At 45.7% G+C, this 15,513-nt stretch overlaps 2 protein-coding genes across 14 annotated transcripts in view; one reads left to right on the forward strand and one right to left on the reverse strand.

Moving 5' to 3' along the window:
• Positions 1 to 294: 294 nt before the first annotated feature.
• On the forward strand, positions 295 to 12,417 carry USP1 (ubiquitin specific peptidase 1). Of its 3 annotated transcripts, none has more exons than XM_071565181.1 (9): positions 295 to 402; positions 650 to 843; positions 2,031 to 2,154; positions 2,483 to 2,590; positions 3,076 to 3,236; positions 3,830 to 4,509; positions 5,585 to 5,755; positions 6,847 to 7,048; positions 10,848 to 12,417. In XM_071565181.1, the coding sequence occupies exons 2-9, from the start codon at positions 683 to 685 to the stop codon at positions 11,545 to 11,547; spliced, it is 2,307 nt and encodes a 768-aa protein (XP_071421282.1). In that variant the 5' UTR covers positions 295 to 402; positions 650 to 682; the 3' UTR covers positions 11,548 to 12,417. The 3 variants fall into 3 exon arrangements, with proteins under 3 accessions (XP_071421282.1, XP_071421283.1, XP_071421284.1); XM_071565182.1 differs by having other exon boundaries at positions 709 to 843; XM_071565183.1 differs by lacking the exon at positions 650 to 843.
• Positions 12,418 to 14,510: 2,093 nt separating this feature from the next.
• DOCK7 (dedicator of cytokinesis 7) overlaps positions 14,511 to 15,513 on the reverse strand; it is a 97,969-nt gene continuing 96,966 nt past the window's right edge. For 5 of the 11 annotated variants that reach the window (XM_071565769.1, XM_071565768.1, XM_071565765.1 and 2 more), the window contains one exon: positions 14,511 to 15,210. In XM_071565769.1, the coding sequence (XP_071421870.1) occupies positions 15,168 to 15,210 (43 nt within the window). In that variant the 3' untranslated portion in view covers positions 14,511 to 15,167. The remainder of the gene's footprint in view (positions 15,211 to 15,513) is intronic. The other 6 variants (XM_071565770.1, XM_071565773.1, XM_071565767.1 and 3 more) reach the window with 2 other exon arrangements.

Raw genomic sequence — 15,513 nt, forward strand, 5'->3', positions numbered from 1 at the left:
GCCGGGCCGTTACCAGCGCCCGCGCGCGCTCCGCCAGGACCCCCAGCGGGCTGCCCTCCTCGGCGCCTGATGCGGCGTAGGCCGCTCCGCGCCGCTGCGGCCTCCGCGCAGCCACCGTGCCGCCTCCGGTGCCGCCTCCACCTCCCGGCGCGCACCCTCTCGCCGCTCCGCGCCGCGTTCCGCCGCCGTTCTCTCCCCGCCGCGCGCTGCGTCTGCCCGGCGTTCTCCGCGGCCGCGCGGCCGGCGGGGGCAGCGGGGGCGGGGCGCGCGCGGGGCCCGCGGGGGGGGGGGGGGGGCAGGGGGGTCCTCGCGGGCGCGCGGAAAAAAACGCGCCAAGTTTGCGGGCGCGCGGCGCGCGGTCTCCATGGCAACGGCGCGCGGGAGCGGGGCCGGGGTGTAGCGGTGAGTGAGGGAGGAGGAGGAGGGAGGGACGCGGAGCCAGGGCAGGGACGCGGAGGCAGCGGAACGGCAGCCGGGCAGGGCCCGCAGCGGCCGCGCCGCCGGGCCGGGCCCCGCCGGGCGCGGGGGGACATGCGGGGGGCGCGGCGGGGCGGGCCGGGCCTGGCGCGGGGGGCGGCGGGGCCGCGCTCGGCCCCCGCAGGCAGTAAATGGCGCCTGGTGTGCGCGTGTGTGTGTGTGTGCGCGCCAGGTGTGAGCGCCCCGGCCGCGCCCCGCCACAGCCATGCCCGGCGTCCTGCCCGCCGACAGCGCCAGGGCCAGCCCCGCCAAGAAGAACAGGCTGTCGCTGAAGCTTTTCCAGAAGAAGGAGGCGAAGAGGGCGCTGGATTTCACGGAGGCGCAGGAAAATGAGCCGAAGGGCGCGGAGTTCAGAGGCGCCGAGATGTGAGTCCCGCGCCGAGAAGTTTCTCACGCGGCCGCGTCGGGTCTGCCCGGGATGCTCCGTCCGCCGCCCGCCCCTTTCGCGTTCCTTTATAAATACGACCTGATCTTAAATTAACGTGTATCTAAATTAAGTTAAATTAACTCGCCACCCAACTTTATCAAACTGAACAAACCGAGCACAACAATCAGGTTTTTTGTAACTGTTCTAAGAAAACAAGTTTGCCGCACTCGTGGGTGTTGAGTTGGCACAAACTTTAGGGATCACTTGAGCAAATTTCTCTCTTTAAAACTGGTAATAACTATCACCAATTGCTACACCGGCTTAAGAAAGCAACTTTGCCACGCTGTGATGTTCAGTTGTCACAAACTTCGTGATCACGTGAAGAAGTTTCTTTGTTTTAAGCTCATATAAGTAGTTACTCTGTGGCTGACTTATATTAAATGCAAGATGAGGTACTGGAAATATGTTGGATTTAAAAAGGTTGTTTCTGCTGAGAGGAAATGGATTGGTTGTGGTGGTGTGTGTCATTCGTGGGGGCTTTTCAAGCCCTGAGCAAATGCATCGACTCATTTCGTCGCTGGTGAGGGGATTTAAGTGGGGAAAAAGAAAACTTGTGGTCAGTTAGAAATAGTTGGAGGCTTTAAAACTTGGTTCTGTTTTGTCAGTGCAGTGCATTAATCACTTATATCAGTGATTAATAATCAGTATAGAATGTGTCAGGTTCATTGGTTTCCTTTTTAAGAGATTTCTTCTGGTTTTATCCTTTTGCTTTGCATCTAGAAATGATGTGACTGTGGAGCAAGGGGCAGGGATAGAAAATGTGGTTTAGACACTTGTTTCTGTCTTAGGAATAAACAGAGAAGGTATAAAAGTGTTTAAAAGTGAACTGGGCATTTTTTTGGTCCTTAAATTGGTCTCATGATATTATTTGAAAAGTATGTGTTGGAACTAACTGAAGATTTGCCTGATTTTTGTCGAATTGTCTGGGTTTGGGTGGGTTGCTGAAGGAGTTACAGCTGAGGAGTTTGTGTTTGAGTGGCCACAGTGAACACAGACACTCTCAGACACACTTGGAGGAGATTCTGAGCTGTGTCCCGGTGGTGAGCTCTGTCAGGTGGCCCTGAGATGGGACACCAGGAGTCCTTTTCCCAGGCTGTCTCTCACCCCCTGTTCTCTCTGTTCCCAGTGACCAGGTCGTTCCTGCAGCACAGCCTCCCTCCCTTGCCAGCTGTGAGAAAAAAGACAACATGCTGCCTTTTGTGGGCCTGAACAACCTGGGGAACACCTGCTACCTGAACAGTGTCCTGCAGGTGAGGGCTGGGCCAGGGGGCTCAGAAGGGGCAGCCGTGGGTGAGCTTTGCAGTTTGATATTCTGTGGGTGTCTGGGTTTAGTGTGGAGGGAACCTGATTACAGGGGGGGTAAAAAAAAAAAAAGCTGCAGCAGGAAATGTGCTCACTGCAGGTTGCCCTGATTGGGTAATTCTTCAGTTTCCACACTCAGGGCTCCTCCCTGCTGTGAAAAATCCTGGATCTTTGTGTGCTGGGGAGGTGCAGAGCTGGTTGGATCATAAATGTGCCTTTCTGTGGGGAGCAGCTTCTTACTTGAGTTATTCTCCTGTTTCCAACTGTTGTTTTCAGGTATTATATTTTTGTCCTGGTTTTAAAACTGGAGTGAAACATTTATATAACATCATTTCAAAGAAGAAAGAATCTTTGAAGGATGAAGGAGAGCAAAAGGCAGAAAAGGTAATGAATCTCCACATGTTCTTTACTTAAAACTTTGCAAGTGAGGCTGCATGCAGGGAGTTCAGTGATAATTTAACTGATTTCTTCTGTTCTTAAGAAGTTTTTCAGCACTGTTTTCTACAGTGTTACTTGAGGTAAAGATATATTTGAGTTGCTTTGAACTTGTGTTCAAACATGAGTGTTCAGAGGGGCTGTAAACTTGTAAGCACAAGTCTTAAAAGTGTAACAGAAGAAATTTGAGAAGATCTTTCCCTGTGCTTCTGGCATGAAGATAATTGTGATACAGGACTTTGAGTGGATGGAAATTGGAGTTTGGGCAAGGATGGTTTGGGGTTTAAAATAATGATTAATTTGGCTTTTGCCTCCTTGTCTGCTTCTAACAGCAGAAAAACCCCCAGTCAAATATCTATTAGAAAACTGAGGGAGGGCAGGGAGAAAAGTTTAACTTGTTACAGGATGAACCTCAAGCGTTTTACTCTTTACAGGGAAGTTGTAAAGAAGATCCTGTGGCAAGTTACGAGCTCATCTGCAGTTTGCACTCCTTGATTCTGTCCGTGGAGCAGCTTCAAGCCAGTTTTCTCTTGAACCCAGAGAAATACACAGACGAACTTGCCACCCAGCCCCGAAGGGTCCTGAACACCCTCAGGTACAAAGCACCTCAGGGGCTCTGAGGAACTGCCCATGGCACAGCTGGTGGGGCTGGTGGGGGCAGGTGCTCTTAAAAGTTGGGGTGGCCTCATAGGAAGGAAGTTTTTTGTTCTTACTGTTACCTGCATGATGTCAGAAAGTTGAAAGTAAATTTTAATTTGTAGGAATGTAGTTTAAATGCAGAAGAGGGTTTGAAACAGTGCTTGGCCTCAGGCACAGAAGTGTCATGGACTCATGGAGTGGTGGGTTGGGAGGGACCTTAAAGCTCATCCAGTGCCACCCCTGCCATGGGCAGGGACACCTCCCACCAGCCCAGGTTGCTCCAATCCCTGTCCAGCCTGGCCTGGGACACTCCCAGGGATGGGGGAGGATTCTCTTTGCCCTGAGAAGCTCCACTACTGAGTCATAATTCAACGTGTGTTTAAATACCTGAGGCCAAACCTTCCCAGGGCTCTGTGACAGAGGGGACTCCTCTCTAGGCCAGGAGAGGACCTTCCATGGCTTTTCCATCTAAACCCCTAATTTAAACCTCAGATCCTGTTACCCAGTTAGCCAGGAGTGACTGCTCCTCATTGCTCTGTCCTTCCCCAGGGAGCTGAACCCCATGTACGAGGGGTACCTGCAGCACGACGCCCAGGAGGTCCTGCAGTGCATCCTGGGCAACATCCAGGAAACCTGCCAGCTGCTGAGGAAGGAGGAGTTGAACAAAGTGCCCCTGGAGGAGCCTGCAGCCAAAGTGGAGGACAAACCTGCCCCAAAGGCCGAGAGCAACGGGCCCGGCAGCGCCGCCGAGGAGGAGGCCGAGGACAAGCTGCTCAAGGCACAAGGCAAAAGGAAAAGCGACGCCGAGGGCGGCAACGCCAAGAAGAAATCCAAGGTGTCCAAGGAGCAAAGTGCAGCAGAGGAAAACCAGAGGCAGACCAGGTCAAAGAGGAAAGCCACGGGGGAGAAGTTGGAAGCCCAGAGCGATGTCATCGCCAAGTGCTCCAGGGACGGCGAGAGCGCGAAGCCCACGCAGAAGAAATCCCGGCTCAGGCTGAACTGGTTGAAATCCTCTTGCAAACAGCCCAGCATTCTGTCCAAGTTTTCTAGCCTAGGAAAACTAACTACAAACCTGGGATCCAGAGACCCAGGGAAAGAGAATGACTGTGAGCTCCAAGAGTCATCTGCCAAGTGCGAAAATGGTGACAGTAAGGAAGAGTATCATGAGCCAGCATCTCCCGTGGAAAACCACCACGAGAAGGGAACTGAAAAAGAACCAAAAAAGGAAGGTTGGTGCACAAGTGAGGGGCTTAAAATTAGTATGATTAAGAAAGTACAATGCGTGGGAAGTCAGCCTTCAGACTGCACAGCCTGCACAGCTCCAAACACTAAATTAGATTTTCAGGAATTGAAGAAGATTTTTAGGAACAAGAATTTATTTTTATATGTGTTTGTAATTTTTTCTTTTTTTATAACTTGACCTGTTTAGCTTAGATCTCGAGGTATTTCTCTAATGTTCTGTAATCATTGTACTATATATATATATATATATGTATTTTTAAAAAGGCAGAATATTACCAGGTTTGTATTATCAGTAGTTTTTGTCATCCACAGACACAGCAAGTGGATTTAAGATTTAAAGGAAGATGATGGTGGGGAGCAAACAGAATCAAACTCCATTGGCTATGGCTTTGTGCCCAAGTCTGTCTACAAACAATATTCTCTCCTTCCCTGCCTGTTCCTTGGCCCTTCCATATTCCCAACCTTCCCAAGAACTGGGAAGGACACAGGATGTATTTAATTGGCTGGCAGGTTTGGATTTTGTGTCAGTGAAACAAGATACCTGTTGGGAAGGGGCTCAGTGTGAATTCAGTACTTACCAATTTGGACCTTCTGATCCACCCACCAGTTTTTATAAAAAACTGAAGGAATGCAGGATCTGAGATCTGCGTTTCTTCCGCAGATTTGACCAAAACTGGCCAACAAATTTAGAAAGTATTGGAGGAGAGGACAGAGAATAAATAGCAACAGCCCAACCCACGTGTGTGACGCTGCTTGAGGAGGCTGAGGGTCCATACTGAGAAATCAGTGCATTGGTGACAAACATTCCAGAATGTGACAGTGCCACACTTCAAGTGTAAAACAAGAACCCAATCTTAAAACAGAAATCAGGGTCTGAGGGCCAAGAGACAGAGGCTCCTCATTTGCTTACTGGGAGGTGACACTGTGAAAACTGCACGTGATAAATAGTTTTAATTCCTGTCTGGGATCCCTAAAAATTCATGGCTGTAACAGTGATTTTCCAAGGAGAGTCTTTGGAATAAAGTGCAGCTTGCTGAGTGATGTGACATGTACTTTCTCCAGGTACAGAACTGGCTGTCTTTGAACTGGTGGAGAAACTGTTCCAGGGCCAGTTAGTGCTGAGGACACGGTGCTTGGAGTGCGAGTGCTTCACGGAAAGGAGGGAAGACTTCCAGGACATCAGTGTTCCAGTGCAGGAAGATGAACTTTCTAAACCTGAAGAGAATTCTGAAAGTAAGTAATTCCCTCCCAAAGGGGGGTGAGGTGTGTTCCTGCCTCAGCCAGCCCTGGGGAAGGGCAGTGGTGTGTGTGGTTGTGCTCCTGTTTGTGCTGGCTAAAATTAGAGGCTCTTATCTCCCATCCCGATTAACTTTAGACTTTGGAAACACGGTGCTGATGCTGTTGACAGATCCAGATAATACTAAAATTGTCCCAGGTCTTACACACAGCATGGACTGCTTACAATCCTTCCCTTAGGTACATGTTTTCCTGCTCATAAATAGGTTTTTGTTATTAGATGTGGGTCTTCCCTTTCTTCCTGGATAAGAAGTTTTTCTGCTTTTTCTTCTTAAGAGAAATATTTGCATTTTTTCCTCAAAAATAAATGAGAACTCAGCTTTTTTTGTTAACTACTCTGATACTTTTTTTTAGCATTTTAGATTGTTGTGGCTTTAATAGCATTTGTTTTTGTCTTTGTAAATGTTAGTTCTCTGGTCTCTTTCACAAATATTATTGATCTGAATGTTGTTTTGGGGTATTTTCAAAAGTGAGCATGATGAGCATGATAAGAATAAGTTTTGAAATTGAGAATTTCAGGGGAATTAATTTTAGTTCCCATGGATTCCATTTGGAGCAGCTTTTACTCCCCATTTTGCTGAAGGACTCAGAGTAAAATGTGTGGGGAAATATTCCTGTGTAAAATGCTGCTGACAGTGTAGGTGATCCTGTCAGTAGTGAGAGGGTGGCAGGGGAGGCAGGATGTAAGAAGTGAAAGGGAATTTTCTGGTTATTTTGGAGGTTTCCCCTCGTAAGTGAAATTCATGGGCCCAGTTTCCAGACATGGCAACAGAATTAGTGTGTGATCTGAAACAAGCCTTGGGAAAACCTCAGATTTGAAGTCATAATATCCATTGAGCAATATTTTCATCCCTTCCTGAAGTGCTTCAAAGATTCAAACCCATCTATTTCACACATACTGAGTGTTCTTGACAACGTTGCAGTTTTTGAGCTTGTCTTGAGTTGACATATTTTGTTTTGTCTGTTCCGGTGGGACATCGGCAATGTCAATATTGGGAGTCTGTGAACTTAACGATTGTCTTTTCAAGTTTCTCCAGAGCCAAAAACAGAAGTGAAGACTCTGAAATGGGCCATTTCGCAGTTTGCCTCTGTGGAAAGGATCGTGGGAGAGGACAAATACTTCTGTGAGAACTGCCACCACTACGCCGAGGCCGAGCGCAGCCTCCTCTTCGACAAAATGCCCGAAGTGATAACCATTCACTTGAAGTGCTTTGCTGCCAGTGGCTTGGAGTGAGTATGCACCGACTGTGCTCTCAAACAGTGGCCTGCAGGAAGGGAAATCCCAGCACAGGAGCTGGAAATGCTCTGTAGCTTTGCCAAAAGCAGATTTGCAGATTGAAATTCACTTAACTGGCTGGGACGCAGCCCCTGATGCCATGAAGGGTTCTCTCTTTACAAGCAGAGGCAGAAATTGCCTACAGGAAAACTGACTTGTAGGAGAGTCCTTAACAAAAAGTGGTTTGCTGTCCTCTTACAGCAGCCTGATTTATTGATCTTCCTTAAAACTTTAAATATCACCCATCCCTCTGAGTTTAAATGCAGCTTAAATACTTTAACAGAACAAGTAATTAGAACAAATTTGAATTTTATGGTCATAGCCAGTCTCTACCTGAATGGAAGTACTAAAAATGAATGTGAGTGGGCAAAAATAGTAATCAGGAGTTAAACATTTTAAAGAGCTAACACTCCTTACCTAAAATTGACCTGTTCCTTTAAAAAATACCCTGTAGTCATATGAGCATCACTGGTTCTCAATTACTGAGCAATTACTGTTTGTTATCATTTTGTAGTAATCCTTATTTTTGAAAGGGGTTGTGAGTGGGATTTTTTTCCCCCCAGTTTAGAATTTAGGGAGTTTTTTGGGGATGGGAGATAAAACAAACCCCCATCCCTACAGTACTGTCCAAAATCAATGCCATGGGATTTTATACACAGCATTTTGCAGTAAACTCCATCTCTCCACTGAGATTTAAGTAATGACAAATTACAGAAAGCATCATCAGGAGAAACTTCTTACAACTATATAACAGACCCCCAGATCCTTCAGGAAGTTGTTACACCATTAATTGCAGCCTCTGAGACTTTGGGGTGGGCAGGAAGGTTTTTAGGCACAAATTGGTTTGGCCTTTTACCCCCCAAATTCCCTTTGTGCTGCATTTCCCCCTCTCTTGGCTTCAGACCCTCCAGGCCACCTCACCAGCAGGGTCTGCCTTGGAATGTAGTTTGTAATATTTGTGTCCCCAATATTTTAGATCAAAATGTCAGATGACTTGTCAGAGGGAGCTCTCAGCAAGTGCTGGGAACTGTGGTCAGTTTAAGATTTGCAAAACCACCAGTGCTGAGAAGGGTATTATTTTTACAGGTAGTTTGCTAAGATTGTTACAGGCAGATTTCTCATTCCTTTTTTAGTATTTTTTTAGGAATATCCAAGTTTCTGATAAAGTAAAAAGGAAAATTCCTCTGTCTCTGCAGTATCTTTTCATACAAATCCATGGTCATAACACGAAATCGTCTTTCCATTGATCTCCATAATATCTGACCTAAATATTGGCATATATTGCACACTTAAAAACCACAATGTAATTGTGAACAGCTTGATGTGAGCTGGAATCCTGGTATAGGCTATTGAAAAAAAAATACAACCTGAAAGGAAGCCTGAATATTTTCTTCCATTTGCTCCTCTGTTTCCCATCCTGTTGTTCCCATGAGGAAGCACTTGCAGGTTCACCAGCCACCCCCTGCCCCACTCACCTGCCTCACTCTGCTCTGGCCACCTGCAGAATACTCAGGCCCATATCCAGGTCAGAGTGAATCCAATCTCTTGTGGTCTCCCTCCTGTGCCCTCAGTCCTGCCAGACATTTCTGCCCAGGGCTGGCAGCCAGAGATTGAGGGAGTCAGAGTGGAAAAATCAGTGCAGAACTGGAGTCAGTGATGAAGCTGAAACTGCTTGGAAGAGTTTCCCGGTTTTCTGACATGGAGGTTTTATCTTGGACAAAACCATGTCATTGCTAAAAGCAGTAACAAACTGTTTTACTGGCCTCCAACTTAGGTTTTTAAACTAAGAATCTTGATACAACTTCCCTCAGCTCCCATAAAAATCTGGAAATGTTGTCTGCTCAGTTGTGCTCTACTGAGTTCTCTGAGTTGTAAATAAATGAAGGGTAATGTAAATATTTGCAGTTAATAGGGACTTTATTCATGTTTTCTAGATGCTGGTTTGCAAAGTGTTTGTTTTAAAATAAAGCAGCCAGTGTGAAAATCCACTTGCCTGGGGATGAGTAATTCTCTTTGGCAAGTGGGGAAGAATCACAGGCCGTGTGTGCTGAGGCTGTGAAGCTGTTAAGGAGAACTGTGGAACTGGTAACATGTAATTAAGCATTTCCACTACATAAATTTAGCAATTGGTGAGAAAATCAGCGTTTTGTTTTGTGAAATTCAGTACAGTGGGTAAAGTTCCCCTAATTTATGGCCTCCAAAGATGCAGATGAGGTTTGCTGTGTGTGGAGTGCATCAGGCAGAGCAGGCACAGAGCACTTGGTATGCAATTTTTCTGTCTTCAGATTCTTATCATTAAGAAGAACAAAAAGCGAATAGGAAAATATTTCCTCTGTTATTTCCTCCTCTCCAAATCCTTAATGCTGGATCTCATTCAGAAGAAAGGAGAGGCTGCCTTTTGCTGTTGTGTGTGGGCTGATTGTGCCAGTGTGCTTGGGGGGAACTGGGTTTCTCATCTGCAGTCACCAGCAAGCAGTTTCTCTGCTTCTTGACTCTTTTCTGACTATCTCTACTTCTGGCTACTAAAAAAGGGATTTTCAGAAATTTGGGTTTTATTCTTTCTGATTATATGCTCTTTGTTCCTTTTGGAGTCCAATGTTTACAGTAAGCTTAAGCCTGAAGTGAGATTTCAGTTAATTAGAGACTGAGGATCTGTGTGTAAATGTGTGTGTGTTTCTCAGGGTTTGTGGCTGTGAGTGAAATGATGAGCAGCAGAACCAAAACTGAACCCAGGAAAACAAGAGGCTGTTGCTGCAGTTGTGCCATAGCTACAATTTCCTTGGATTCAAGATAGTTTTTCTTAGGATAGTAGCAGTGAGCTCTTTGGAAGCTCAGTTTTACAGGGCTTGCCTCTATTCCCCTGGATTTTTCCCTACAACACCCTGAGAGTTGAGCAAGAACTGAATCATCCCTGGAATCTGTTAGGACATCACAACCTATGGTTAAATAAAGGGGCTGATTAATCTGTGCTGATGCAATATGTAAGTCATCAAGATCAGAATAATTTTATAATTTCAAGACAGTAATAATTTCTTTTTTCACGCTCTGTAGAAGATCCTTGTAATGAAAGGACTTAAACTTTTCTCATGGTAAATTTGAGTGCTATGAACAAAACACTGAGTATTTATGGAATACCAGAGGCTTTTCCAAAGTAAATCAGCCAGAGAATTGTGTGAAAAAGTGGAATAGCACAGGACAGTTACTGAAGAATCCCTGGTAGCAAGTGTGGTAAGTTACTCAGCACTGGGTGAGCACCACTGGCAGAGCACAGAAAAACCACCCAGATCTTGAGTGCTATTAAAGCTACTCGAAAGTAAAATACATTTGTATTCCTTTATTTAGCAAATTACTCTTTCAGGAGGGGGGGAAACAAAAAAAGCCCAGCCCTGCTTTTCCTTCAGCCTTGGCTGTTGTTTTCTGTTCTGTTTTTGAGCAGGGTGGTGTCTGAGGGCAGTGCCCGTGTTTGTGCAGAGACAGAAGCAGGGATGGTAACAATGAGCTGAACTCCTTTTATCATCACTATTTAGAAATTAATTTAGTTGATACTTCAGAAAAAGGGAAGCTCTTAAATAGTTAAAAATTACAGTTCCTGAGCTTTAAGATTTACCATTACACAGGCACAGAAGTGCCTGGGCCATGTTGGTGGCCCGAGGTGAGGAGGGAGCAGCTCCTCCTGCTCACTGGGGGCAGAGGACACTGACGTGCCCATGGTGGGGTTTCCTGGCAGAGGTTTCACCTGTGCCTTCCCTGCAGGTTTGACTGCTACGGAGGCCTGTCCAAGATCAACACTCCGCTGCTGACGCCGCTCAGGCTGTCCCTGGAGGAGTGGAGCACCCGGCCCAGCACCGACACCTACGGGCTCTTCGCCGTGGTCATGCACAGCGGCATCACCATCAGCAGCGGCCACTACACGGCCTCGGTGAAGGTGCCGGATCTCGGCAGCCTGGAGCTGGACCGGGGCAGCCTCCTGGCCACCCCCAGCCCCAGCCCGGCCCTGCTCCAGCCGGAGCCGCTGAGCGAGGAGGAGGCCAGAGCCGCCAGCGACGACCACGCCGAGGCCGAGCCGTCCTTCCGGCCCAACGGCGCCGCACAGCCCGCAAAGGGGCTCGGCAAGAAGAGCGTGGAGGCCGTGGGGCTGCTGGGGGGGCAGAAGAGCAAGGCTGACTGTGACCTGTATGCCACCAAACCAGCCAACCCCGAGAAGCTGCTCAGCGTGGTCAGCGAGAGCAGGAGCCCCGAGCGCGGCGCCGAGCACGGCGAGGCCGAGGGGCTGGAGGAGAACAAGGCGCTCTGTGTCCTGCAGAGCCTCAGGGAGTACGAGGGCAAGTGGCTGCTCTTCGATGACTCTGAAGTGAAGGTCACAGAAGAAAAGGACTTTCTCAATTCCCTTTCTCCAACATCATCATCGACATCAACTCCTTACCTACTGTTTTATAAGAAGATTGTAGAGTGATACTGTATTTTGACTGTAAATACTCGGGATTTGCAAACACCTCCTGCTCTGATTTGCATCCAAACTACCTGGAAGAAACAGCTGATTTGTTTTGTTTGAAGCTACTGATTCTTCTTGGTTTTGGTCTTTTTCTTCAGTGTCAAGTGGCTCAACTTGAATTAACCAAACAACACGGACCTTGACTCACACCTTAACTTTCCTGCTGGACAATAGTGCTACAGCCTGTTAGAAATCCCAGTTTGTATAGATCCTGGACGAAGCCTACAGCACCCAGTAGTGGTTTTAACACAGCTCTAGGTCTCAGACATGCCTATTGTATTTTATTAGCTTTCTTTTTTTTTTAAATAAAATTTATTTGTATTCATACCCTGGAGTAAATGTATATTAACTAGCAAATTTCATCAGAAGTTGTGTATTTTTGTAACTTGGGAAGTAACACTTCATATTTAGTCTTTGGGTAATCGATGTGGTTTACTCTCCTGATCCTGTTCCTTCCTGCTCTGTGTAACTCAGAGCACAAGGAAAAGGGTCTTGGAACCTCCTTTAGTGCATTGGAGGGAACTGAACTTCATAGCAATGGTTTCTGGTCTAATTTGCATCTTGTTGCATAGGTGTTAATGGGCAATGTGTAAATAGGTGTGATTAATCCTTGAGAAGAGGGGCAGAGTGTAGTGTAATTAAAATAATTTTGTACTTTGAAGAGTGGAGCCCTCTCATCTGCATATCTGTCTGGGGGGGTTGGGGACTTTGGGGGGACCTGATAACAGTTCATTTGTACCTGGAGCTCACTGCAAAATGGGGAAAGGAAAGCATTTGGCTTTGATGCTTCGTTACGAATGTATATATGAAATAAAAACCTTATGATACCCACTGGGACAACCACAGCAGCCTGTTGTGTTGGGAGAGGGAAAACCAAAGTAAAAGTGTCTTAGAGAAATGGAAGATTTTAAGTGGTTTAAAAATAACATTTCTAACTGATTGTTGTGCAGCAGATCCTAATTTGAAGGCACCTGCTGAGCAGGGCTATGAGGATCACTGCAAAAACAGAAATGCTTGCACTGAACACTAGAGATGAAAATCCCACATTGTGTTAAGACAATTTAAGGTGAATCCTCTAACCTGACAGAACCTTAACCAATATGCCACAGCAGGTGAGTGTTTCATTGCCATGGAGGGATGGAATGGCATGAAGATTGCAGGGAGACGAGGGAGGATGCCCAGGATGTGAGTATGCCCTGGTTTCCTGGATATATTTAACCCTTTTCCAATGCAAATTGATTTATTTACAGGAAAACCCCTAAAAACCTCTGCCTAGTTAATTCTGCAATACTTAAGTTTTACCACCTTTTATTATAATGTATAAACACTGAGGTAACTCAGGAAAAATAGTGTATTTCCCATGTTAGGGTCGACCTCAGTGTTCAAGAGGCCTTGACTTTGCAGCATATCCTAAATAAAAAACCTGGAATGACAAATACACTGAAGACCTTTTCCTTTTCCAGAGCATTGCACCATCATAAATAGTTTCAGGGTCCACACCAAGAATGAGCCAAATTAAAAAAGTAATAGTAATCTTACCTTGCAAGGACAGCCCCATCCTATTACAGGTTGCAATTTTTGAGGCTTTGCTGAATTTCAGCCTGCAAATGAAAGTTTGTTTTTCCACACCTGACCCAAGAATTATCTTTTCCATTCAACTGCAGGATCAGGAATGTTTCCAAGGAAACAAAATCGCATTATATTCAACAAAATAAAGTGTAAGGCAGACCCAGCTGTTTTCCCTCAGAGCACAAAGCTTGGGAGAAGATTCTTTGTGGCAGCAACAGAAAACAGACTCAGCTGGAAGATGCTGAATGAAAAACACTCCTCTGGCACAGGGAGAGGGAGCAGGGGGTGGTTGTTCTGGAGAGGTACCAGAGCACCCTTTGCCACCCTCCTGAAGTTTTCACTCGCTGCAGTTACTCATGTCCTGGAGTGGGACTGCTGTAAATTTCAGTTTCATTCTTTCCTGGCTCTTTGGATTTCTTCCCCCTTTTCACTGTGTAAATATTTTTCAATGACTCTTCCTGTAAACCTCTTGCAAAGCCACTCCCTCCTTCCTTAATATTTTCCATTATGAGATTCCCTGACTCTCATAATGCTTCCAAAGCCTTATCAACACCCCTGGGCTTTCCAGCAGGCCTTTAAATACCTCTGGAAAGGCCAGAGGGTGGATTTTCTTTGCTCCTGAGTGACATCCCTGACACAGACCCAGCTCAGGGTCACTCGTGTTCCAGGGGAATGGCCAGAGATGGACACACTCAACGCTCCCAAAAACACCACCCTGTGAAGCTGCTGGAATAAAAGTAGGGAAAAGGAGGGAAAATTGGCAGCACTGCCCCTTCCCCACACAGCCTTGGCCACAGTGCTGCCAAAAACCTGGAATGAGAGCAAAGAGCCCTCCCCAAATCCTCCCTGCTGCTGCAGGGCCACGGGCACTTCATGGATAAACCCACTGTCCCTTCTATTTATATACAAAGAGTATTTATCAAATTCATTTTGATGTGTAGAGTATTTGTATAGAGAGAATAAGCTCCTGTTTAATCACATACCACCTCTTCCCAGGGACTTTGTTCAACACAGGGAAAATATAAAGGACCAGATTTAGGAGTTGTGCTCTCAGCTCCCAATCTGCTTCCTCCAAGTGCTGGGTTAGACCCCAAAATAACTGCAACTGCTGTAAAACACGTTTTTCTTTAACAGCAATTCAAAGAATGCTTTCTATGTACACTTTTAACTTTCACTGTATACCATTTTATGTTCTTTTTCCCCTGTGAAATTAGCATTTAAATTAAAAAAGGGCCACAAAAGCAGTTTAGTTGCATGGACACTGCTAATTCCAGGTGAAATGTTTGAATTCCCACCTGGTGGAAATGCCCAAGGGCACCCAGAAACCAAGCTGGAATCCTCCTCGTGTGCCCAGATGTGCCTCCATCCAGCCTTCTGCTGGCTACAGATGGAACTGTTTTCCCTTGCAGCAAAGTTACAAAAGAAAAAAGGATTGGGATAATAATAAAAAGAAAAATCAGTGTTGCCATAAGACTTACCTTTCTGTGAACCTTTTCCCAGGGATGGTGAGCTCTGAAGTCCAATGCACAGGGAGTTAAAGTGTAAACATTCACATATTTAATAGTACCATCAAAATAACCATCATCACTACATTAAAAACTTCCAAAATGCATTTGCTTATGGTCCTAATATAAATTAAATATAGGAACTAAAAGTAAATAAATTTAACATTAGGTAATGCTATAAATAAAGGTAAATGCGCTTAGTGTACCTTTGAGTCATAAAAATGCCTTAAAAAACAGTAAGTTTACAGCTCATCACCAACACTCTGGATAGCACTGCCATGATTTTTTTTTCCAAACATTGATAAGTCTACATTTGACAATTCAGAATGATTTTTGGCCACTGACAACTTGGATGGAGGAAGAGGTGTGTGGGATGTCCAGGATGAAGTCCAAGTTTTATTTCACAATAAAACTTCTTTGATTCCCAGCGCTGATAACAAGGCTCTTTTTCTTTTCAAAACCTTACTTTTTAAGTGCTTTTTTTTTATATTTTGGTTTTTAACTCGTTTAGATTTCCATTTTGCGAAGGCTCATCCTGCTGAAGGAGTCTCTGAGGGAGAGAAAATACAATGATGAGCTCAGATTTTCCACGGTGAAATGAGAAGCCTCATCAGATGAATGACTGTACTTGATTTCCAGTATTTCCTACAGCTGGCTACCACAAAAATGAACTCCACTGGCATTCACTCATTGTTTTTCCAGTGAATTGGGGTTTGGTTTGGATCTGGGATCATCCAACTGCCCAGAAAACTGACAGAATTTTTAACTCATGTGCACACAGAGAAGCAGCACAAACCACCTGCAACACTGAAATCTTATTTAAGTCTTTCAAATAGATCTTTAAGTGGAATTG

Source organism: Pithys albifrons, chromosome 10 (assembly GCF_047495875.1).
Source record: "Pithys albifrons albifrons isolate INPA30051 chromosome 10, PitAlb_v1, whole genome shotgun sequence".
In the NCBI taxonomy this organism is placed as follows: domain Eukaryota; kingdom Metazoa; phylum Chordata; class Aves; order Passeriformes; family Thamnophilidae; genus Pithys; species Pithys albifrons.